The sequence below is a fragment of the Quercus lobata genome, chromosome 4, assembly GCF_001633185.2.
Source record: "Quercus lobata isolate SW786 chromosome 4, ValleyOak3.0 Primary Assembly, whole genome shotgun sequence".
NCBI lineage: Eukaryota > Viridiplantae > Streptophyta > Magnoliopsida > Fagales > Fagaceae > Quercus > Quercus lobata.
In genome coordinates this window covers 96240103-96263374 of record NC_044907.1, presented here as the reverse complement: position 1 = coordinate 96263374, position 23272 = coordinate 96240103, and the positions used below count along the sequence as shown (strand labels likewise).

Sequence of the window (23272 nt, the reverse complement as noted above, 5' to 3'; positions counted from 1 at the left end):
ACACAAAAGGAATAGAATGTATATTATAAGATATAATGCATTGGCACATGCAAATGTACGCTTATTATGTGACAAATTATTGCTGGCATTCATTTTTTATTAAGCAAAAAAGGCAAAAGTTGCCCATTATTTGAAAGAGTCAAAGAGCAGTCGTAGGTTATTTCTCATATGTTTGGCATCCAAGGAAGAGAATGTATATATTATAAGACTAGACATAAGTATTTTGCGCTCACAAACACTACAGAACAAAGGAAATGGATTCAAAGACACAAGTAGCTGATAAGCCTCATGCAGTTTGTATTCCATGCCCAGTTCAAAGTCACATGAAGGCAATGCTAAAACTTTCAATGCTTCTCCACCATGAAGGGTTTCACATAACCTTTGTGAACACTGAGTTCAACCACCAACGTTTTATGAAATCTAGAGGTCCCAACTCCTTAGATGGCTTGCCTGACTTTCGATTCGAAAACATACCCGATGGACTTCCTCCATCAGATATCAACGCCACCCAAGACATCCCTTCTCTTTCTGAATCCATTATGAACAACTGCTTGGCTCCATTCTCTAACCTCCTTGTAAAACTCAACAGTGCAACTTCATATAATCCTCCAGTTACTTGTATTGTTTCAGATGCTAGCATGGCGTTTACAATTACTGCTGCTCAAGAATTCAAAATCCCTGTTGTGATATTCTTCCCTATCTCTGCTTGCAGTGTAATGGGTGTTCTACAGCTTCCTACTCTCAAGGACAAAGGCATCGTACCTCTTAAAGGTGTAACAAAAAGTGCAAAATCCAATTGAAATCTTGCATTATTTTATTGTAATTAATCATTGTATGCTGAAAACTTTTTGTCTTTACAGATGAGAGCTATCTGACAAATGGGTATCTTGACACAATTATAGACTGGATTCCTGGTATGAAAGGCATACGTTTGAGGGATCTTCCAAGCTTTGTACGAACCATTGATCCAAATGATATTGTTTTTAGGTGCGTGATTGATGCAGCGGAGAGAGCTCCTAATGCTTCAGGAATTATTGTTCACACATTCGATGAGTTAGAGCAAGAAGTTTTGCATGCTCTCTCTACCATGTTTCCTCATGTATATGCTATTGGCCCTCTAGAACCACAACTAAATCACTTATCCAATGATCATTTGGAATCAATTGGGTATGGTTTATGGAAGGAAGAAACCGAGTGCCTCAATTGGCTTAATTCAAAGGCACCCAACTCAGTGATATATGTGAGTTTTGGTAGCATCGTTGTCATGACACCATCGCAATTGGTTGAGATTGGTTGGGGACTTGCAAATAGTAAGCACCCATTTTTATGGATAATCAGGCCTGAATCAGTTGAAGGCAGATCAACGATTTTGTCACCTGAGTTTCAAGAGGAAATTAAAGAAAGAGGTCTAATAACTAGTTGGTGTCCTCAAGAGGAAGTGCTAAACCACCCCTCAATTGGAGGGTTCCTGACACATAGTGGTTGGAATTCAACTATTGAAAGTGTGTGCGCAGGAGTGCCAATGCTTTGCTTACCATTCTTTTCAGATCAGCAAACAAATTGCAAGTATACTTGCAATGAATGGGCCATTGGCATGGAAATTGACTTTGATGTGAAAAGAGTGGAAGTAGAGAAGATGGTAATAGAATTGTTGGAAGGAGGTGAGGGAAAGAAAATGAAGAAAAAGGCCATGGAGTGGAAAAAATTGGCCGAAGAGGCCACAGGTCCACTTGGTTCCTCATCCATTAACTTAAAAAATTTGGTGAGTGAAGTCCTTTTAACAAAAGGCTAATGTACCCTCCTACTCTCCTTAAGCTTAGGTTCTGTTACTTCGCTTGTCTTTAGACTCTCTCTCAATTTGGTCTTTCTCTTTCAAAGTTTTTTTTTTTTGTTTCCTTGTTTTTTCTTGTTTCCGAGGTTGGCCCTTTGTTGTTATTGTTAATGTTAATGTTTTTTAATAATAAATGAAAGGAATTATTTAAGATATAGACATTTAGATTTACTGCACTAGCACTCCCTAACTAAACCTAATTATATTACATCCTAAATATAGCATTGAAAAACTAAAGATACTAGGAAAAATCAATAGTTTTGCTGCTTTGATTTCTGCCTATTGTTGCCAAAATATCAGTGCTATTGATACCATATTTATTGGCTTTTAAATTTTAATGGAAATTTAAGTCTTGAACAATGAGATAAACCAAATTTTATCCACCCAAATTTTTTGTTTATTTCAATCAATTTTGATTGGATTAACCAAATTTTACTGAGATTTTCCTGAAATCTGTCCATTTGAATCTTTGATTGAAGTAATTTGGTCCTATATAAATATCGTGAAACTCCCCTCAGAATGACTGTTCACAAGCAAAATTCAAGCTTGAAACGTTTGTTGTTTTATAAAATATGCTACAATTTTCTATTGAAAATTTGAAATACATCATGGATTTTTCTTTTTCTGAAACATTGTCATACGTGTTAGGTTCTAAAGATTAGGAACTAATGTATTAGAACTCTAATTTGTATTGTTAGCAAACCATGATCAAAACAAGTTTTAGTCTTGTTTATACTTGCTCAAAGTGTATGCGTTTTATGTAAAGTTGGAATTGAGTTACTACAGAATTTATTGTGCAATTCTGTTTGGCTCGATTGATTAAGAATTAGACTTAATCGATTGAAACTTGGGCAGAATGTTTTTCTGCAGAATTTTCCAACTCAACCCAAGCCCGTTTGACGTGTAGGGTTTTATGTTTTGTCTTAAATATAAAAGAAAAAACCCTAGCCACATTTTGGTTGCTCCTTATGCTGTGTGTGTGAATCTTTCGTGAGATCAAGAAGTGGTTGCCTTCACACATACTTAGGGTTTCCAAGGTTCAAGATTATGTCAAGAACTTTGGTGATCATTTCAGTTGCTGCATTAAGAGTTTAAAGATATACAAGCGGGAGTGCTTGTACTTACTAGAGAATCCAAGAAAGAAGGAGTTCGTGATCTCAGAGCTTGTACGTGGTCGTATCAGTAAGTTTCTACTGGTGGATAACAATAGGATGTTAATGGTCTAAGTCGCTATTGTAAAACTTCAATTCTTTCATAGTGGATTCAGGTTTACCTTGAGAATAGCTAGGTTAAATCCTCCCTAGGTTTTTACCGATGTGGTTTCTTAGGTCATCATATCTTTGTGTTCTTCGTATTCCGCATTTTATATTGATATGATTATATGATTATATTAACCTAGATCTGAAATTTGGACTAAGTAATCACTTGGTTAATTCACTGGGTTAATCAGATTGTGTTTTTAAGGGGTCTAAAAATAAACAAGTGGTATCAGAGCAGGTTACTCTCTTGTTGTAGATCTTTTGATCTTTGAGCTGATCCTTGACCCTTGTTGTCATGGAACATGGACACTCTTGTTATTCCACCTCACTTTGATGGGAATAATTATACTTATTAAAAAGTAAGGATAAAAGCCTGTTGAGGTCCAAAAAGGATCATAGTAAGGGAGGCCCAAAAGAATGAGTCAAGCCCAAAAGGAAAAGATCAAGCTAAGTCCAAAAAAGCAGATGCAGGGAACCACGAAGGAATAAAGAGGCCCAGGAGACTTGAAGCCCAGATGAAGAAGCATCCAGAAGAAAAAGGAAAACCGCGGCAAGGGGATAAGAAGTCAGGATCCTCAGCAACTATCAAGAAGCGCGGATCCTTTCAGGCATACAGTCAAAAGAAGACTAGGATAGCTCAAAAGAAAAAGACAGAAGAAGAAAATAAGAAACAAAGCAAAAGAACACAAGCGCCAATAAATGACACAAATAGAAAGAACCTCGGGGAACCAGAACTGAGAAATACAAAAAAAAAAAAAAATGATAACAAGTGGCTTTCAAGTTGGCAGAACAGGATTCCGCCCAGATGGGAAAGAAAAGGGAAAAGTGAAACTGCAAAAATGGTGAGGCCGAGAAGGGCATACCTCAAAACATCCCAAAGAAGGTAGCCAACCAGGGACTTTCAAAAGAATCAGAGCTGAAAGAAGGAAGGAATGAGAAAAACGGGAAATGGGATTTACCAAGTGATAGGCACGGAACAGGCTCTATTCATAAGAAGGCAAAACAGGGGAACCAACGATTCCCCGGGAAGACCAGAACTTCATTATAAAAGGGAGGGGTAGGTTGCGAAGAAAGGGGCAGTGAAAAAGAGAGAAGAAATAGATTTTTTTAAAGAAAAGACTTATCAGTAAAGTCGTAGTGAAGAGAAAGAAAACACTGAGGGAAAAGTGAATATTACTTCCCGGTATCCCAGAAACAGCCACTATTGCACATAATCGGATTCAAAGAGAATCAAACTTTACAAGTTTTGAAGGCTAAAATAGCCATTCAAGACTGCAACTTTTGAGCTTGATTGAACCTTGTATCACGTCCTAGTGAGTTTCTTGTAACCATAACAGAGAACTCATTAATGAAATACATTTCAGTAATTCCAGGATCCCTTTAATGTTAATTTTGTACCTCTTTGCTAATCCTGCTTCTTTCCTTTTTAATTTACCTTGTTGTTTTGGCATTTTCAATACGAATATCCTTACTTGTCATTTTTCTTGTATTGTCAGGAGTATCCCCTGTATATTACTTGACTCTTAAACAGTCTTTTAGCTGCAGTGAGTCAAGGCCCGATTCACCAAACCTCTTATTAGGTCCGAGATCCTTGGGCCTAAGTGTCGTAAAAAAAAGACACTCTCATAAAGCCTTCCTGAAATCAATTGATGAGAGTGTATGAAACTCCATTGAATACGAATGGGAGAAGCCCACTACTCCTGTTAGTGAGTGGCAAACTTCTTAAAAAGAAACAGCCGCATTCAATAGCAAAGTTATGAATGCTATCTTTAACGCTGTTTCTATGGAGGAATTTAAGAGAATCTCTAATGTTGAGGTTACTTATATTACTTGGAATATCCTCCAGGTTGTGCATGAAGGCATAAAGGTTGTTAAAATTAATAAGTTGCAGTAATTAACTTCTAAATTTGAAAGCATTAGGATGTCTGATAATGAATCTTTTGATGAATTCTATGCTAAACTTAATGATATTGTTAATTTTGCATATAATTTGAATGAAATCTATGATCAACTTAAAATTGTTAGGAAGATTCTTAGATCTTTAACTGAAGATTTTAGACCTAAAGTGACTATCATCATTGAGAGTAAGAATGTGGGCACCATCCCTGTTGATGAAATTGTAAGATCTCTTCAATCCTATAAGTTGGACCTACCTAAGACTAGCAAATCAAAATCAATGGCTCTCAAGTCTATTGATGATGTTGAGGCGAGTGGATTTAATGATGATCTCTCTGGTATTGAGACTGCTTATCTTGCCAAGAACTTTAGAAATCTTCTTAAGAACAATAATAGAAAGGTAAGAGGTAATAACACTATTAAAGTTAGAAATTTTAAGAGGAATTATCCCAGTAAGGTTAATAACACTGAAAAACCTAAAAAAAAAGTAGGTCAACCTTCTAATAATTCAATGGGTCCTCAATGTTTTGGATGTCAAGGGTCTGGTTATATGAAATCTGAATGTCCTACATATTTGAGGTCTAAGGGTAAGCCCTAGTGGCGATGAAGTTTCTGATGATGTGTTTGGTTGTGACGAGGATGGAAACTTCATTGCTTTCACTGCCATTGTTGTAGTCAATGAAAGCTTGTCTGTTAAAGAAAACCCTTCTGATGGGGAACTCTTTGAGGATGCAGATCTTCAAGAAGCCTATAACAAGTTTTGCAAAGTTGTTGCAAAGGATGCTATGAGTGTTGAATTAGGCTTAAAGAAAATTGCATCGCTTGAGCTTGATAAGAAAAATTTGCTTGTGAATTTATTTGATGCTATTGAACTTTTGAATAATATGAAAACTGAGAATATGCTTTTGCTTGAAACAAGAAATTGGAACATGAACTATCTGTTGCTAGAGAATAAATCGATAGGTCTGCAAGCTCTAAACTAGATCACATGCTAAGTATTCAAAAGTCTCCCTCTAACAAAACTGGCTTAGGTTTTGTAGAAAGTATCTCTGTGTCTGCACCCTATTCCACAAACTTTGTTTTTTCTTTTTCTTCTTCCGAACCCCCTGTGAGTGAGGCTAAATTTGTAGAAGTTACATCACCTAGGAAGATTAGAGTTAATCTGAAAGATTCTAAACCTAAGGAGTCTACCCTTACTAAGGACAAGTTGCATGGTAAGCCTACTTGGGTTTGACATTTTTGTGGAAAGTCTGGACACATTCGTCCAAACTGTTACAAGCTGTAAGCTGCTAAGAGAGCAAACAAACCAAAAATACTTGTGCCTCAAGCACAAGATCCTATGGTACTTATTGGTGAATTGGTAAAAGCTCTAAACCTTTATTCCAATCCTGGAGTTGGTAATCATTCTCATGTGAATAAGAACTCCAATGCTCGAGGTGCATCTAAAAAGTTTTGGATACAAAAGGCTCAGTCTAAGTGAGTCTTTCTGACATGATCTTTGTGCTTCATCGCTCTACTCTTTGTGACAATTGTTATTTTTTTTGTTTTATTTTGTTTCTAGGACTTGCATTACATAACATTCATGCATTTCAAATTAGGACTGTTTTTTTTTTCTTCTTTTCAAAAAAAAAAAAAAAGGGAAAAGGAAAAAGGAAGCAAATTGTGTTTTGTATTTTTTTACTTGGATTTGAAATCAAGGTTGGCCAATTTAATATTTACATAACATGTCTATGTACTTTGTTTAGCTTGGATGAATTTATTTATTACACTTTACTAGTTGAAGCTTTGTAGTGCATGTTGTGTGAGAGGATGTTTATAGCTTTTAATCACAAGATCTTGATCTTGAAGTCACATGCTTTTGATTGTCGAACTTGAACTTATTGAGAAAGGCATAAATAACCATCTCACCACTGTTTACTAGCCAATCATGAACAGCTTAGTGCATATCGTAAGATTTTTGTGTTCAAGAAAGTATAGCACATGTACAAAAAGAATATAAGATGTAGCCTCGGCTTTAATAACTTCACAATCAAATAAAATTGGGGTGTACACTATCCCGACTATTATTAATAAGTTTCTGAACAAATAATATTGGTGTGTACAATATAAGGCAATTCAAGAAACTTACATGATTGCAAGCTTATTTTATAGGAGATGTGAGAGGTATATTATGTAACTCTTTAGGTGATAGTTTCTTTCAAATTCAATGTGATAAATTTTGTAGAAATTGTAATTGATTTCTATTTACATATCACCTGACATGTATCTCAAGTTTTTGCAAGTTGCACACATTACACAAGTTATTCTTTGCTAAACTTCGTACATGTTATTATGTGTGATTTTGGTTTGGCTAACCAAGTTTGAAAATTCCTTGTATTTTATGCGAAATGTGTTTGAAGCCTGAGAATTTAAGGAGAATTGTTTGAACATCTTAATTTTGGGAAAACTGGTTTCAAAACAAGTGTTTTTGAAAAGCATTTCATCTCATGCTTATGCATTTCATTCATAAAATTCAATGTTTTGAGGAGTTTCTGCAATATTTTTCTTTGATTTTCAAAAAACTATTTTTTCTAGAATTTCGAACAATCGAAAGTGTCTTTCAACCGATCGAAATTGTGATTAAAATTTTTGGTTTGGCTCTGTGTATTTCGATCGATCAAATTTGTTTTTCGATCAATCAAAATTGCAATTAAAAATTCTTGGCTTGGTTCTATGTGTTTCAATTGATTGAACCTATTTTTCGATCAATCGAAAATCGTATAGGGATTTTTTTTTTTTTAAAACCTTTGTTCCTCATGTGTTCTTCACAATTCAAACTTTTCCAAAACACGTTATCTCTCTATTCGATCGGTCCAAGAATCCTAGCAAGTTTTTTTGTCATTTTCCTCCAAAATTTTTGCAAGGTTTTTCTCCCCTAAGGCCGGTAAGTTTACCCTTCTTTTTGCATTTATTTTCATGTTTCATGCATTAAATCATGCATTTTGGGGAAAATTTCGGACCTTGAAAAATTTGGGGATTTTGATGTTTTAAGCTTTTTCTTTCACAATCGATCATTGGGTTTTTGCTATAGGACACTATAAAACTATTCATGGTGAATTGATTTGAACAATTTGATGAATTTGGTGAAATTGAAATTTCTAGGGCTTGAAAGTAACCGATTTGGGATTTTTGTTCAATTTGGTTTAAATTGATGAAATTGGCTTGTTTGGTTGATTGATTTGGTCATTATGAACTGTTATCTATCATGTATAAAGATCAATTTGGTCAATCTATTGGTTTTGTGAAATTGGGTTTTTCAAATTTTGGGGTTTTTTATGTAAACTTTATGCTCAAGCCAATTTTGTGATTTTAAAGCTAAATTGAACTTATTCTCACTACATTAGGGCATGCATCATCTGTTGATAATGTTCATGCATCATATAGAATTGTTATTTCTTTTTCTTCTTTTTTTGTGCTAACTTGCAGTCTACCTTTGGTTTTTCTTGTTTCTTTTTTGGTTCTTTTCTATGTGTCTTATTCTTTCCTTAGCATCGTGCCTAGGAAAACTAGAGTCAATAGGACCTCTACTTCTTCTCCTTCCCCCACCTTTGATAGTTATAGGTTCTTGAGTGAGAAAAACCAGGAAGCATTTGAGAAGCTTAACCTTAGGAGAAACATTTGGATTGAGAGAAAGGTTCTTTTAGATGAGCTAGATCTCGAGATTAGGCGTAACTTTGAGCGTAGGGGCTAGTTACCTTTATTGGATGTTTCACATCTGCCTCCTGTTACCTTGATCAGAGAGTTCTATTCGAACCTCTCTGTCTACTCCTATGATGCCAACACTCTGGTGAGGAGTTGGGTACGAGGTGTAGGGTACACCATTACCCCTTGGGTAATGGCTAATGCCTTTGGGGTTCCGGTGGTCTATCATCCTGTCTACCCTTATGATGAGTCTCCTCCCTTGGATGACATCATGTCTTATATCACTAGGTCTTCTATCTAGTGAGATTCTAATCCTCGGATCACCACTGTTGAGCTCACTAAGATTCATTATCTCTTCTTTTGGATTGTTTGTCATTCTTTTTGGCCTATCTCTAATTTGCACACAATTCCTTTGGAGCGTTGTGCATTTTTGTATGCCCTAGTTACTGATGCTCCTATTAGCTTTCCTCATCCTCTTATTCGTTCCTTAATTGAGGTGCATAGGAGTAGGTCTATTGCTCATGCTTTGTTCTTCCCTGTTTTTATTTATCGGATTCTTTTGCATCTAGGTTTAGTTGAGTTTCCCGTGTCTGAGCCTGTTCACATAACTGCTCCCATAGGTGTCACCTTTCTTAGGCAAAGGGCTGCTCAGTTGAGAGCTAGCTCTAAACGCCCTAAGGTAGAGCCTCTCGGTGTCGCACCTCCTCCTCCCTCTTTTACATGTGATACTACGGCTGAGGAGCCCATTGATCATGCTACTGATGCTGCTACTGCTGATGTTCCCCCACCTCCTACCTCGGATGATTCAGACATTCGACATATGTTGGAGACTGTCATGATCGTTCAGGTGGCTCATGGACAAATTTTGGTAGACATGCTTATGAGTTTCATGCTCTGTGAGCAGATCTGGAGCATTTGAGACAATCGCCTCCGCCACCTCCTTTTGATGATGTGTGATTGCCCTTAAGCATTCCGTCACAAAAAGGGAGAATACATTTGTAGAGGATTTTTGTAGTTAGAAGGAGATTTTTGTACTTGTGGAGCTTGTGGAGCTATTAGATTATATCTAGGTGCTTCATTGTGTATTTATTTATTTTTTGGCTTATGATATTTTTTTTTATTGGGTTTTTCATAATAGGAGGAGATACATTGAGTGGTATATGTTTCTTGTTTCACATTATTTATTGATTTATATTTATGAGTCATTCATGATATATGTCTTTATTGTGTATTATGTGAAATCAAGAAGTTATTTTTGTTCCTTCTCAAAAAAAAAGAAGAAGTTATTTTTGTTTTACTTGTATTTTCCACATGCGTTTATGTGTTTGTTGAGTGTTTCAAGAAATATACATGTTGATTCAGTCATACTGTTATCTACACTTGCAACTGATAAATAGTAGTTAGGTTGAATTTGTTGTATTGGGCTATGTTTTTATATTGGGCTGTTTTTATGTAAATTTTGAGGAATTTTATTTAGTTTTGTGTTTTGTCATAGATTGCCAAAGGGGGAGTTTGTTTGTTTCTAAGGATTAAGAACTAATATATTAGAACTCTAATTTGTATTGTTGGCAAACCATGATCAAAACAGGTTTTAGTCTTATTTAGACTTGCTTAAAGTGTATGCATTTTATGTAAAGTTGGAATCAAGTTACTGCAGAATTTATTTTGCAATTCTGTCTGGCTCAATCGATCGAGAATTAGACTCGATCAATCGAAACTCGGGTAGAATGTTTTTCTGCAAAATTTTCCAACTTAGCCCAAGCCCATTTGACGTGTAGGGTTTTATGTTTTGTCTTAATTATAAAAGAGAAAACCCTAGCCACGTTTTGGTTGCTCCTTATGCTGTGTGTGTGAATCTTTTATGAGATCAAGAGGTGGTTGCCTTCACACATACTTAAGGTTTCCAAGATTCAAGATTATATCAAGAACTTAATGATCGTTTCAGTTGCTGCATTAAGAGGTTAAAGATATACAAGCGGGAGTGCTTGTACTTGCTGGAGAATCCAAGAAAGAAGGAGTCTGTGGTCTCGAAGCTTGCACTTGGTCGTGTTAGTAAGTTTATACTGGTGGATAGCAATAGGATGTTAGTGGTCTAAGTCGCTATTGTAAAACTTCGTTTATTTCATAATGGATTCAGGTTTACCTTAAGGATAGTTAGGATAAATCCTCCCCAAGATTTTACCGGTGTGGTTTCCTAAGTCATCATATCTTTATGTTCTTTATATTCCGTATTTTACATTGATATGATTATATGATTGTGTTAACCTAGATCTGAAATTTGGACTAAGTAATCACTTGGTTAATTCACTAGGTTAATCCGATTGTGTTTTTAAGGGGTCTAAAAACAAACAATATGTTTCTTTGTGGCTTGGATGATCCCAAAATTTTGGACAAAAATTATAAATTATAAGTTTCATTTTGGACTAAGTTTAATTTGTTATCTTTTTTTCTTTTCTTTTCCTTGATTGATAGATGTCATCCTATGATATTATATATTATATAATGATATAATGTTATTCTATTACGTAGCATATTTTGGATAATTTTTTTTTACAACCATACCTTTCCTTTTGAGTATTACTTTACTTATCTTCTTTTATATAAACTAGTATGTAAACCGTGCTTATGCATGGGAATGATGAATTGTAGTAGTACTATTGATCGTAGTTTGATTACAACATTTGGAGATACTAAAATAGTTTCTCCTTGCAATTTTCATGATATTGGTTACACCAAATTTCTCAGTGCATTGCTATTATATATATAATTCTAAAAATTACTATTAGATACTACATATACAATATCAATTCACAATTATTGTCTATGGAATTCTACTAAATACAACACAAAAGAAAATAATAAATTGATCAAATAGTATCTCCTAAATTGAATAGGAATAGGTGCATGGGATTGTTCCGCTTAATTACAATTTGTTACATTCAATATCTTCGCATACAAAAAATTTAAATATAAATAGTATAAAAAATATGCTCATTAGTTAGAGGAAAGATAATTGCAAAAATCTAAACAATTTAATTTGTATGGAAAGCTAACAAAAGCAAAATTTAATTTTGATTTTAATGGAATTTTCTCTAAACTTTAGTTTTAAAAAAATATATTACCTAGTTAGTAATAGACCGTATATAGTCATGGTATATTACATAAATGACTAATAAATTTGAATGTTTTTAGTTATACAAAAAAAAAGGGTTCATAAATATAAAATCATTCAAACTCTCTCTTCCTCTAGTTTTATATATATAGTTAAATATATTATTAGGTATTTAATGGTTTATTTATTAGATTCCTGGTTTTCTACACTCAATTAACTCATTTGGCACAAAAATTGAAAAACTTAGATTAGATGGGACACTTGACCTAAAATTAAACCCTAATTGAAATCCAATTTTCACATTGAATTAACTCATTTGGCACAAAAATTTAAAAACTTAAATTAGATGTGACGTATGATACAAAATTAGACTTTAACTGAATCCCAATTTGAAATCTAATTGGATTTTCTCTCATTTTTGCCTATATATATATATATATATATATAAATTTACTATTTTTCTCACATTCTCTCACAAAAGAAAAATGTGACTACTCTCTCTCTCTCTCTCTCTCTCTTTTGCAACTCTATTTTAGATAGATGAATTTTTTTTTTTTTACCTCTACTTAGGTACATTTTAGTGGTGTGTTTTTTGAGTTCCCCATCGCATGTACTCTCTCTCCTTCTTATGTACTCTATCTCCCTCCTATAGTTTTAGTTTGAGGTAATTCTTAAATATTTTGAAACTGAGAATTTGAGTTAATATCAAAATAAAATCGATATGGCTATATATTTGAATGTGTCTATCAATGATTTGAGTAATACCCATGTAGATTGTATATATCAATTTTTTGAGTAATACCAATCGTAAATTTGCGATGAGGTTTGATAATTATGATAATAATCTCTTTAAGAGAATGGGAATTTTGAATCATTAATTTGAAACTTAAAAAATTTTAGTTAAGAGAATGGGAATTTTGAATCATTAATTTGAAACTTAAAAAATTTTAGTTCTAAAGAAAAAAGAAAAAAGAACACACTAATATAAAAAAAAAAAAAAAAAATTGAAGAATATAGACCACTTATAAAAATAATAATGTCAATTAAACACATCCAAGTTTCTCAACCAAAAAAATAAAAAATAAAAAAATAATAGAATGATATATTTGTAGAGATAAATATATGGAAAATATTTTTAGAAACAGTTAAATTTTTAAGGAGAACAAATTACCTTCAATAAATTTTAAAGAATAAATTATATATTATACCATATATGAATTAAGGTAAATAGTAGTGGGGAGATGAAAATGTAAAAGGGAGGAAGAAATGTTTGAGGAAGTTTATCAATAAGTTGAGAAATTAATAATGAGAAGAGTTAAAAATAAGAGAGAGATGTTATTTTGACGGTTAAATAATGGAGTTTTTAATTCATCTTAAATGAGTAAATGTAAATAAATAAAAAATACTATAGGAAAAACTAGAAAGAAAAAGGATAATAACATGATCATTGATGTGGCTCAACTGAAGTTTAGCAAAAATAAATGTTAAAATTAAATAATGAAAATAAAATTTAATTTGAAAATACAATCTAATTATCACAAGGAGTTAACTATTATTGAGAATAAGAAAATTATATGATTATACAAAAATTCATATAATGTAAACAATTGTTAAAATACTATGTGAATAATAACAAAGGTTAACAACTGTTAACAAGTTAGTCAATCATATAATCTCATTATTTTAAATTATTTTACGTTAGATAATATTGCAGGAACAATATAAATTGGCGAATACAATAAATACAAAATTTAATTTTTGTATAAAATATAAAGAGTTGCAATTATCATATGCCACCTTTGGATTGTAGGGTAGAAAAAATTGGGTTTGAGAAAGTTTGTTTGTTGTGAAAATTTCTAGTAATTCAAAAGGTAATTCATGTTGTAGTTCATTTTTTAATTATATAGTTGTATGATGAATTTTGGTTGTAATTTATAAGTTGTTTAGGATATTAGATGTGTGTAGTGTTTGATTTATGGAGTAGTCAATTAATTTTTCATTGTTTTTAAGTTAACAAGAACCTTACATATACTTTTTTTTCTTTTAAAAAAATTTAGTCCAAATTGACCAAAAAAAAAAAATAAAAAGAGAGAGGAAGAAGAAGTAGAAGATCACCATAAAAAAATTATCATGCACAATACGCGAGTTTATTGATAAAAGATTATACCACAATTTATTTGGTACATATTTATTAATTTATATATGAATCTACTATTAACATCACTTTATTATTCACCTTTAACAAAGAGCATGTTGGAGTGGACTTGACGTGGATTTTTAATTGAGGTGACTATAATTGGTCGAACCTAATAGACACATTGCACATATTGGATGTTACCAAATTGCAGGTAATATGCTTCCACCATTAATAAATTGTTAGCTTGATAGCTGTTAAATATTTGTAAAAAATTTTCATGTCATTGGAATTATTTGTAATTTAAGAAGCTTATATCTTTTTAAGAAATTTAGGGTCTGTTTGGGATCCGTCTATTTTGCTAAAACTAAAAACTTTTTGCTGAAAGTACTATAAATAAAGGTAAAATTTAACTGAAATAGTATAATAGAACCTATGAATAAATGCCAAAAAGTGCAGTAGAACTCATAAATAATAGTAAAAATAAGCTGTATAATAAAATAAGTTGGTAAAAATAATTTTTGTCAAACAGGCACTTACTAATCATGATTGTAAATTTAGAACCAATTGTCTTACCATTTTTCCTTTCCATCTCTTCAAATTAGTATTATATATTAGATTTTTTTTCTCAATCTCTTTAGTACGAAGTTTCATATAGCCATAGCCAGAATAAGTTTTTCGATTTAACCTATAGTAATAACAATTAAAATTATTATTGTTGATATTAGAGTGCCTGAAAGCTGAATACTTCTACTTCAAATCATCTTAAATATAGTGACATCATTACAAGAAACCCAAGTAAACCAATTCAGTATATTCATAAAGTCTTGACCCACAAGGAAAGAAAAAAAAAAAGTGAATACAAAACCTTTGAATGAAGATTTCCATCCCTACATATATAATATATTTATTCCTCTTCATCTGAAATGTGAATCAATGAAATAATGTTATGCTCCAGAGAGGTCTTCTTTAGTACACCATCAACAAATATGTCTAATTAGGATTCATTTGTTTGTTTCTGCTCTTCATACAAGGTAAATTCCCTCCAGAAATGTATAAAATCGCCAAATTAGAAGGCGGGTCTCTTATTTCTAAAAGTACTCAAAATCTATATAAGGAGGATCCTTAGGACTATTGCTGTTTTTGTCACCTCCTCCAATTTCTGTCATTTTCTTCTCTGCAGGGATTGCCTCTTTGCTAGCATATTGTGAGAAGTCTACAGGATCAGGAACGTGGGGAGGTGTTGCACATCTCACCAGGGCCCAGTTCACTCCCTCAAAAAATGGGTGTTGTTTTATTTCTGTAGCACCCCTTTTATATGCAATCCGCTTATTTGGTTCTTTTACCAAAAGTCCTCGTATGAGATCACGAGCCACATTGCTTACTTGTGGAGTTTCAGGAAATCTAAGTGGCTGGCCTACAACATTGAAGAGTGTGGCACGATTGCCTGAACCTTTGAAGGGAGTTGTCCCATGCAATAGCTCATACAAGAAGATGCCAAATGTCCACCAATCCACTGCACTACCATGACCCTCTCCACGGATGATCTCCGGTGCTAGATATTCATGTGTACCAACAAAGGACATTGAGCGCACATTTGTTGGCTCTGCCATCAATTCAGGAAGGGAGCCTCCAGCACACAAACCAGAATCTGATTTTGATTTTCTATTCTTTTTACTTGGTAAAATGCGTGGAAGAAAATTTGATGGCTGCATACAACCATGAATTACCAACTCATTATCTAAGATTCCCCCAGCAACACCAATGTTGTTTACATTGGTAGCTGAAGACTTCACAAGTGTAGGACTCACGGAGCAACGTAGGGATAGGTCAAAATCCGAGAGCATGATATGACCCTCTTCTCTCACTAGTACATTTTCAGGCTTCAAATCCCTGTATACAATGCCTAGCATGTGCAGGTACTCAAGTGCTAACAACACCTCTGATGCATAAAACCTGTTAAAAGATGTAAGAACTTAAGAAATCTATTTCCTCTGAATGTCTAAAATCAAATCAACACAATGAATTCAATTCACTAAGCAAATTTCGATAAGTATTAATAATTCTTTAAATTTTTTAGGCCTCCACTATTCTGGTTGGTCTAATAGTGCAAGGTAATGCTATATCAAATCCCTGCATACAATGCCTAGTATGTGCAGGTACTCAAGTGCTAACAACACCTCTGATGAAAAAAATAAACCTGTTAAAAGATGTAGGAACTTAAGAAATATGTTTGCTCTCAATGTCTAAAATCAAATCAACACAAGAAATTCAATTCAATAAGCAAATTTAGATAAGTACTAATAATTCTTTAAAAATATTAGGCCTCCTTTATTCTAGTTGTTCAAATAGTATGATGTATATGCCTTAAATACCATCATAAAATAAAATTCATCATCAGAAAAATAAACCAATTTCAACAATTTGTAGAAAGATAAACTTGACTGATAATCAAAGAATACAGTGAAAATGTAAATAGGTGGTAAGTAGTAACCGTGCAGCCTCCTCAGTGAAGTGTTTGTTGGGTTGTTTCTGGCGAAGAGAATGAAGATTACCACCACTACAGAATTCCATGACCAAACAATAGAATTTATCAGTCTCAAAGTATGAATATAGAGTGGGCAAGAATGGGTGGTCAAGAAGTCCAAGTATCTCCCTTTCTGTCTGTGCTCGCAGAAGCTTGTTTCTACTCGCAAGAGAGCCCTTGTCCATGACTTTCATGGCAAAATAGGTCTTTGTTCCTCTAAGCTCGACAACATAAACACTCCCAATATCTCCAAAACCAATGCGCTTGAGAAGCCGAAAATGGCTAAGATTTAGAGGGCAACCTTTGGAAACTATGTTAATGGCATCCCACCGTACATCTCCACCGGTGTGTGGCCTGAGGGGTGTGTTGGAGCCCTCTAAGCTATTGCTACGAGAACCATTCACAATCCCTTGGCTAGGGTTGGTGAAGGAACTGGTACTCTTTCCACCATTTGTCTTTGTGCTCGCTGGTGTTACTCCAGCTATCCCTGCTGTTGGAGTTATTGGGAATCCAGATTTTCTAGGTGTCCTTGGGCTTGGAATTCCATTACAGCTTGGGCTAGGAATTCCATTATAGCTTGGGCTAGGAATTCCTTTATAGGCACTGTTGGAATTAGAAACAAACTTGCCAACTGGCTGCTCCAAGTTTCTGAGATCAGATGGTGGGTCAATTGTCAAATTTGGTTTCCTTCTGGACTTTGGATCCTTCTGTCCAGGTTTACTTGTTGGATCTTGAGATGAATCAACATAAGCTTTTGCTACTTTATCGAGTTTTTTCGGCTCATACAGTAAGTGATTGTCTGAACCAGCAGCACTATTTGCAACATCAACCATCTTTTTGGGTCCCCATGGTGCTTTTTCAGATGAAATGTGGCTCATCTGTATTAACAAATGAAAATTTTATTTTTATCACAATATGTAATTCTTCACATGTTTAAATAATTAGTCTAAACTAATTTACAGTTTTATTTCCTGTTCTCAATAATTTCATTGAAGAGTAATCCATTTCAAACAATAATATCATGTCTATTGTTAGATTTGTTTCTAAAAAGAATGGTAGTGCATGAATGAGTCTAGATATAGAGCATATTTACCTCAGATGAGTCTGGCCTCTTGACAGGATTTGATGACATTTTTAAGGCTACGAAACACCACCACTCAGCAGGAGCTCTGACAAGTTTTGTATAAATATGAATTATTTCTCCCAAAATAAAATGCATAACAAATTTGTAACAGATGACATGATGTGATCTTGTGTGTATTGAAAGGTTGGACATTCGAGATCTTGTGTATCGATACAATATTCTCAGATTAATCAGCAACTAGATCCTCCATTCAAATGAATCATAATCTATAAACCTTGTGGACAATGCAGTTGCCAATTCTTCTATACATGTATCCATAATAATCATTTATGCGCCTAAACTCCTTTACGTGTATGAAATTTTGCAATGAATAAGAACATGTCAAACAAATAAGTCCATAGCAAAAGCTACCAACTTTTGAAACATGTATTATGCATACCAAATCAACATGAGTGGCATGCACGTTATGGTACGACACAACACACAAAACAAAAGGTCATAGTTGGATTAAAAAAAAATGCAGACAGGCAAAAAACAATACAACAAGAAGCACACACACACAAAAACAAGGAAAAGATCAATGCAAATGCAAAACTAGCAGAGACCAATATGATAAAATATAGAAGGGAATGCAGGACAAACCAGAAATTGAACAATGATAGCAGCAAGAGGAACCAAGTTGTAATTTTTTTTGTTTGTGTTCCTGACAAGTCATTGCATTTGTGTTGAATAATATGAATGAAAGGGAACAACTTTTTGTTGGAATTTGGGAGAGAAAAAAGAGGAGAGGGAGTAAAGGGAGGGAGGGAAAGAGAAAGGAAAAGGAAACTGGGTGTTGAGAGTGAATGAGTTGGAACTCGTTCTTGATTGAACCACCATGCACCACCCATCATCAGGAGTGACAATTTTTAAGAGAAATTTGTGGAACAAAATTGAGAGACTAATAACAGAACTACAATTAGAAAATCTCAATTTTATATTTTGTATATAAAAAATAATAATAAAAAGGCAAAAAATAAATAAATAAATCAATTTGTGTGAGTGTCAAGGAGAAAAAGAGAGTGTTTCAAACTTGTAACAGGAAGGAAAGAGAAAAGAAAGAAAAGGTCATGAGTGAAGACGGATGGATAGGCACTTAGTTCTCTCTATCCTTCAATTCAAACTCTATAACTTACCAAATTTAGCCTAAACTAAAACTAAAACTAACAGAATTGGGCAGTAATTTCATTGCAGGTAACTTGTTTCATGACGTAAATTATTTATTTATTTCATTTTTTGTTTTTGGATCAAGACACATTGCACAAATTGCATGTCACTAAAGCAATATCACTACATTACCATGTCACCATTTTTTTAAGGAAAAATTACATTTTCCCTATCATAATCTTTCACAGAGCTTTTTACAATCCCCTCCCCCCACCCCCAATTTCAAATTACTAAATTACAAACATTCTAATTTGAGAGAATTGTAATAATATCCACTCCACTATTTTGTCTAAATTAGGGGTTCATTTCAGAGGAAATGACGTTGAAAAACAACTCATTGATTAAATTGCCACTCATTGATTACAATACTAAACAAACCAAAACTGAGCACTACCATTCGGTCTTCTTCAACACGACTTGAATACTTAGTGCATGTTTGAGAATCTCATAGTCTTTAGAAGCTTATAATAATATAATGAGGTTTTCTATTATTATACTCACCTCTCTTGTAATTTAAAATAATAAACACTTACCCTAAAATTTAAACTATTTATTCTGCTTTCCTCTAAATAGTTAAAAAAATATTTTAAAAATTTCCCAAAAAGAAAAGGATTAGAAAAAAATTCCAAATTTACTATTAGAGAGTATAGAACCTATAGATGACTGTTTAAGTGAAGGTAAAACCAAAAAAATTAAAGTTTTTATTTTTAAGTATTTTTACACTCATTCAACCTTAATGCAATTTTGCCTATGTGTCCCTTGAAACTTCTACATTAATGGTTAAAAAATAAACAAAAAAACAAAACAAAAACAAAAACAAAAACAAAAACAAAAAAAACAAAAAAAACAAAAAACAAAGGTGGAAAAGCAAATGTAAATCCCAAAGCTATATCCAAGGAACAGGAGTAGAAAGTCAAGTTGAAGAACAATGGAGAGCCCAACACCAACACCAACACCAGCACCATCTTCATCATCATCAGCATCGGCCGTACACCCAGGAATAGCACCAATATCATATCTGCTGGGAACATGGAGAGGCCAAGGAGAAGGTGGTTTTCCCACCATCAATTCCTTCTCTTACATCGAAGAGCTTCATTTCTCTCACAACTCTTCCAAGCCCGTCATTGCTTACTCCCAGAAGACTTGGAAACTCCATTCTGGGGAGCCCATGCACTCTGAGAGTGGCTATTGGAGACCCAGACCCGATGGTACCATTGAAGTTGTCATTGCTCAAAGCACTGGCCTTGTTGAAGTCCTGGTAGGTACTGCAGGGTAGCACTACTTATCTATGTTTTTTGTGCCTACTCATCAATTCTAAACTTAATAGTAATTATCTCTCTTTTTTCTTTTCTGACTTGGATTATTATTTCAAACAATGAAGAAATGGGTCAAAGTTGATTCTTTGATTTGATGCAAAATTCTGGGAATCAAGAAGCTATCTTTTCTTTAATTTATGTAATATGAAATCATAAGCAGTTCACATATATCATTGTTCTCTGTTTGGGGATGAATGTGGTGTTGATGTTATATTTGTATCCATTCCAGAAAGGGGAATATGATGCAGAAGAAAAAGTCATAAGGCTTCAAAGTGAGCTTGTGGGCAATGCTTCTAAGGTAATTTATACTGATTATTGATTGTGGTATCATGATGCAAAACAGGTTTAAGATATGATGGGTTCACATAGAAAAATATCCTACTATTTAATTTTCCTACTAAATGAATGAGTTTTCTTTAGAACTACTTAACTCTCCTATGACAACTCAGTTTTGCCCTCTTCAGTATGGATTGTTTGTGCTGATAAATTCATGGTTATTTTAGAGGTTATGTGTAAAAATGGTGATAAATGAGCTTTCTTAACAGTCTCTGTTCTTTTTTCTTTTTTTTAAGTGGAGGTAGACCAGTATTTTCTTTTTCCTATTGTTGTTGAAAAGTGAAAGTTTCGTTGATGCATTCGATAATTGCAATATATATGAGATTGTTATCTGGGAAATGGCTATGGAATTCTTCTAATGATGTGTAGAGAGCATTAGTAGGTGAATACTTTCTTGTTAAGCGGTTGTTTTATACCCCAATGAAGATAACAGGCTCCGTTATCGTTTTCATCTTTTTCCCTCTCTTTTTGGCCTAGACACTTTATATGAGAAGGAATATTAACATGATCCGTATATGTCTAATCTAATATTATGCATTGCAAAAACTGTCAAGATGGTGCTCTAATGCAGAGAAATTTAAGTTCTTCAATTTGACCTTGAGATAGAAGATACCTCTAAAATGTGCATTTGAGTTGAGCTTTGAATAGCAATGTTAAAGATTGCTTGCATCCAACATCTTTGATGTGGAGCTTCAGTTACATTTGAGGTTTGTCCTTGGGAGAGGTGCTCATCACTTGACTTTTGACTTAAATTGATTGTGATAATACCTCTGGAAAATCTGTAGGGGATCTCAACTAAAAATCAAGGTAGAGTCATTGACAATTCATTCTTGATGGTCTTTTTCTGTTTAATGGGTATGTTTTACGTACTTTACTTCCCCTTTGTGCTTACTATTCATCTGCCCATCTGACACTTAATGCCTGGTATTTGGCCATTATAATTATTATTGCTTCAATAGATTCATAAAAATTAAAAAATAGGGATATAGAATGATCACCAACGGCATTTAACCTGAAGCAGAGTGTACAAATCTAATTATTTAATAGTTTAAAGGCATTCTTTTGTCAGTGAAAAAGTAGAGTTGACGCTTAAAATTGGTTGTTTTTGGTACTGCTGAGTTTTGTTCACTGTCATCCTGTTTTTAATCTGTAAAATTTGTTTTGCATATTACTAGAGTCAAATAGATTGCACTAATCTCTTGGCTTTTTCCTCTAAATGATGTGACCTTGCCTTTGCAAGAACTTCCCAATCAAAATTTTAGGACTTGGACATTGTGTTTTTTTTTTTTTTTTTTATGTAATCACCTTTTCATACTGATATTAGCCACCCACTTCCATTCTTTTCTACTTATATTCTGCATCCCACTTCCTTTCTCTAAGCACAAGCAATCAGACTGTTATAACTTATTACTCACATATATTGCATGATAAATTAAGCATTTCTATTACATTTTATGTTTAGACCAGCATCTAAAGTTAGATGATTTCTGATTCCATGATTATCTGGTTAGTTTTGGTTTAGTGTTGTTGAAATGTACATATATGCAATGTTGATGAGAAGTTGATAACTATCACTAAGATGACGATTTTAAGAGGATGATTTAAAAGTGTGCAAAGAAAACTTGTGATGGGACTGGTAAAAGAAGTGTCCTTCTATGAGATGAAAGGTGGGCCAAGCAAATCTGAGCATATTTACAGTTTCATAAATATGATATGAAGTCCCTTTCTCTCGGGTAAGAGGATATGAACAAAACAGACCAAGAGATCACTGGGGACTGGGGAGGGCCAATCTTGCTTGATACATGGAAGTATCATGGGGACATGAGGAAGGTATACCAGGTGACATTCTGAGCGATATTAAAGGTCATTCTAAAGGACACTAATAAAGCAAGCGATCATAATTTTGTAATTTATTAATTGAGAAAATTTGTTGCACTTTTGGAAATGAAGATTTGTGAGATTAGGCATCATTTAAATTCTAAAAATGATATCTTTATGTGTCTATGCAAGCATCTCGTTGGACTAATCTACACGCTAATATTATAAATGAATTTATTTCTGACAATCTATTGGTTGTTCATTCATATTCTTTAAGCAATTTTGATGCTGTGGTAAGAAAATTCCTTTTTTCTCTATTGTGGACACCAGATGCAGCCATGCAGCCCCCCAATCTTATGGTTGGATGATGGAGGCCCATTGAACCTGATTGACTCTATGGGATTTGATTTGATTTTTGGAATTTGATTTATTCCTGGAATTAATATAATTGAATTTTGAGTTATTTCCTTTCATACTGGGTTCAAAAAATTATTTCATTTCCTTACTTGGGTGCCAATGTTAGATTTTTTTTCTTTCATTGATGTAACTTGGAATTTTGTGCTGCATCACCCTCTCTAAATAAAATGTTTTGACTGTTAAATAATCTATGTTCCTTTCCTTTTCTGCTATAGGTGGAAAAGATAACCCGGGTTTTTCAGTTAATTGGAGGAGATCTATCTTATGTGGTTCAGATGGCTACAAATGCTACTAGTCTTCAACCACATCTCAAAGCCTCACTCAAGAAATTGTGACGCAAGCATTCTTTAGAAAAGTTAAGTGTATAAATGAGCATCAAAATAAACTCCTGTATGAAACTGACGCTGATGGAAAGGTATAGCTTCCCGTTTGTTCAAAGGATAGTGATATCCAGCTTGGTAGGAATTTGGGGGTAGACATTTACAATTGAGTCTTTATTAGAATACAATTTAGTTCTTCACAAAGTATATTTACATCAATAATTTCTGATTTGTTGCTTATTTCCACTTTCCAGTCTAAGAGTTATGCCATATAACTATGAATATTGCTGTTCTCCTCTCTCTCTCTCTCTGAAAGGTGATTGTGTCACTTGTTG

At 33.7% G+C, this 23272-nt stretch overlaps 3 protein-coding genes across 3 annotated transcripts; 2 read left to right on the top strand and 1 right to left on the bottom strand.

Annotated features, from left to right (window-relative positions):
* Positions 1 to 254: 254 nt before the first annotated feature.
* On the top strand, positions 255 to 1792 carry LOC115987558 (7-deoxyloganetin glucosyltransferase-like). The gene is made up of 2 exons (XM_031111141.1): positions 255 to 771; positions 861 to 1792. Exons 1-2 carry the CDS (start codon positions 255 to 257, stop codon positions 1790 to 1792), a joined length of 1449 nt encoding a protein of 482 aa, XP_030967001.1.
* Positions 1793 to 14782: 12990 nt separating this feature from the next.
* LOC115984028 (serine/threonine-protein kinase RHS3-like) lies at positions 14783 to 18351 on the bottom strand. Its single transcript, XM_031106902.1, has 4 exons — positions 18167 to 18351; positions 17534 to 17609; positions 16408 to 17318; positions 14783 to 15869 (listed from the first exon to the last, which is right to left on the bottom strand). The coding sequence occupies exons 2-4, from the start codon at positions 17570 to 17572 to the stop codon at positions 15005 to 15007; spliced, it is 1815 nt and encodes a 604-aa protein (XP_030962762.1). The 5' UTR covers positions 17573 to 17609; positions 18167 to 18351; the 3' UTR covers positions 14783 to 15004.
* Positions 18352 to 19587: 1236 nt separating this feature from the next.
* On the top strand, positions 19588 to 23190 carry LOC115984043 (UPF0678 fatty acid-binding protein-like protein At1g79260). Its single transcript, XM_031106922.1, has 3 exons — positions 19588 to 19988; positions 20276 to 20344; positions 22833 to 23190. Exons 1-3 carry the CDS (start codon positions 19659 to 19661, stop codon positions 22950 to 22952), a joined length of 519 nt encoding a protein of 172 aa, XP_030962782.1. The 5' UTR covers positions 19588 to 19658; the 3' UTR covers positions 22953 to 23190.
* The last annotated feature ends 82 nt before the right edge of the window (positions 23191 to 23272 follow it).

Excerpts from the sequence above, each read along its gene's own strand:
- LOC115987558 (XM_031111141.1), top strand. The coding sequence starts at position 255 with ATGGATTCAAAGACACAAGTAGCTGATAAGCCTCATGCAGTTTGTATT. Across the intron at positions 772-860 it reads AGGCATCGTACCTCTTAAAG|ATGAGAGCTATCTGACAAAT; the intron begins GTGTAACAAAAA and ends TTGTCTTTACAG.
- LOC115984028 (XM_031106902.1), bottom strand. The coding sequence starts at position 17,572 with ATGTCATCAAATCCTGTCAAGAGGCCAGACTCATCTGAG. Across the intron at positions 17,319-17,533 it reads AGAGGCCAGACTCATCTGAG|ATGAGCCACATTTCATCTGA; the intron begins GTAAATATGCTC and ends TTGTTAATACAG. Across the intron at positions 15,870-16,407 it reads TTCACTGAGGAGGCTGCACG|GTTTTATGCATCAGAGGTGT; the intron begins GTTACTACTTAC and ends ATCTTTTAACAG.
- LOC115984043 (XM_031106922.1), top strand. The coding sequence starts at position 19,659 with ATGGAGAGCCCAACACCAACACCAACACCAGCACCATCTTCATCATCA. Across the intron at positions 19,989-20,275 it reads CTGGCCTTGTTGAAGTCCTG|AAAGGGGAATATGATGCAGA; the intron begins GTAGGTACTGCA and ends TATCCATTCCAG. Across the intron at positions 20,345-22,832 it reads TTGTGGGCAATGCTTCTAAG|GTGGAAAAGATAACCCGGGT; the intron begins GTAATTTATACT and ends TTTCTGCTATAG.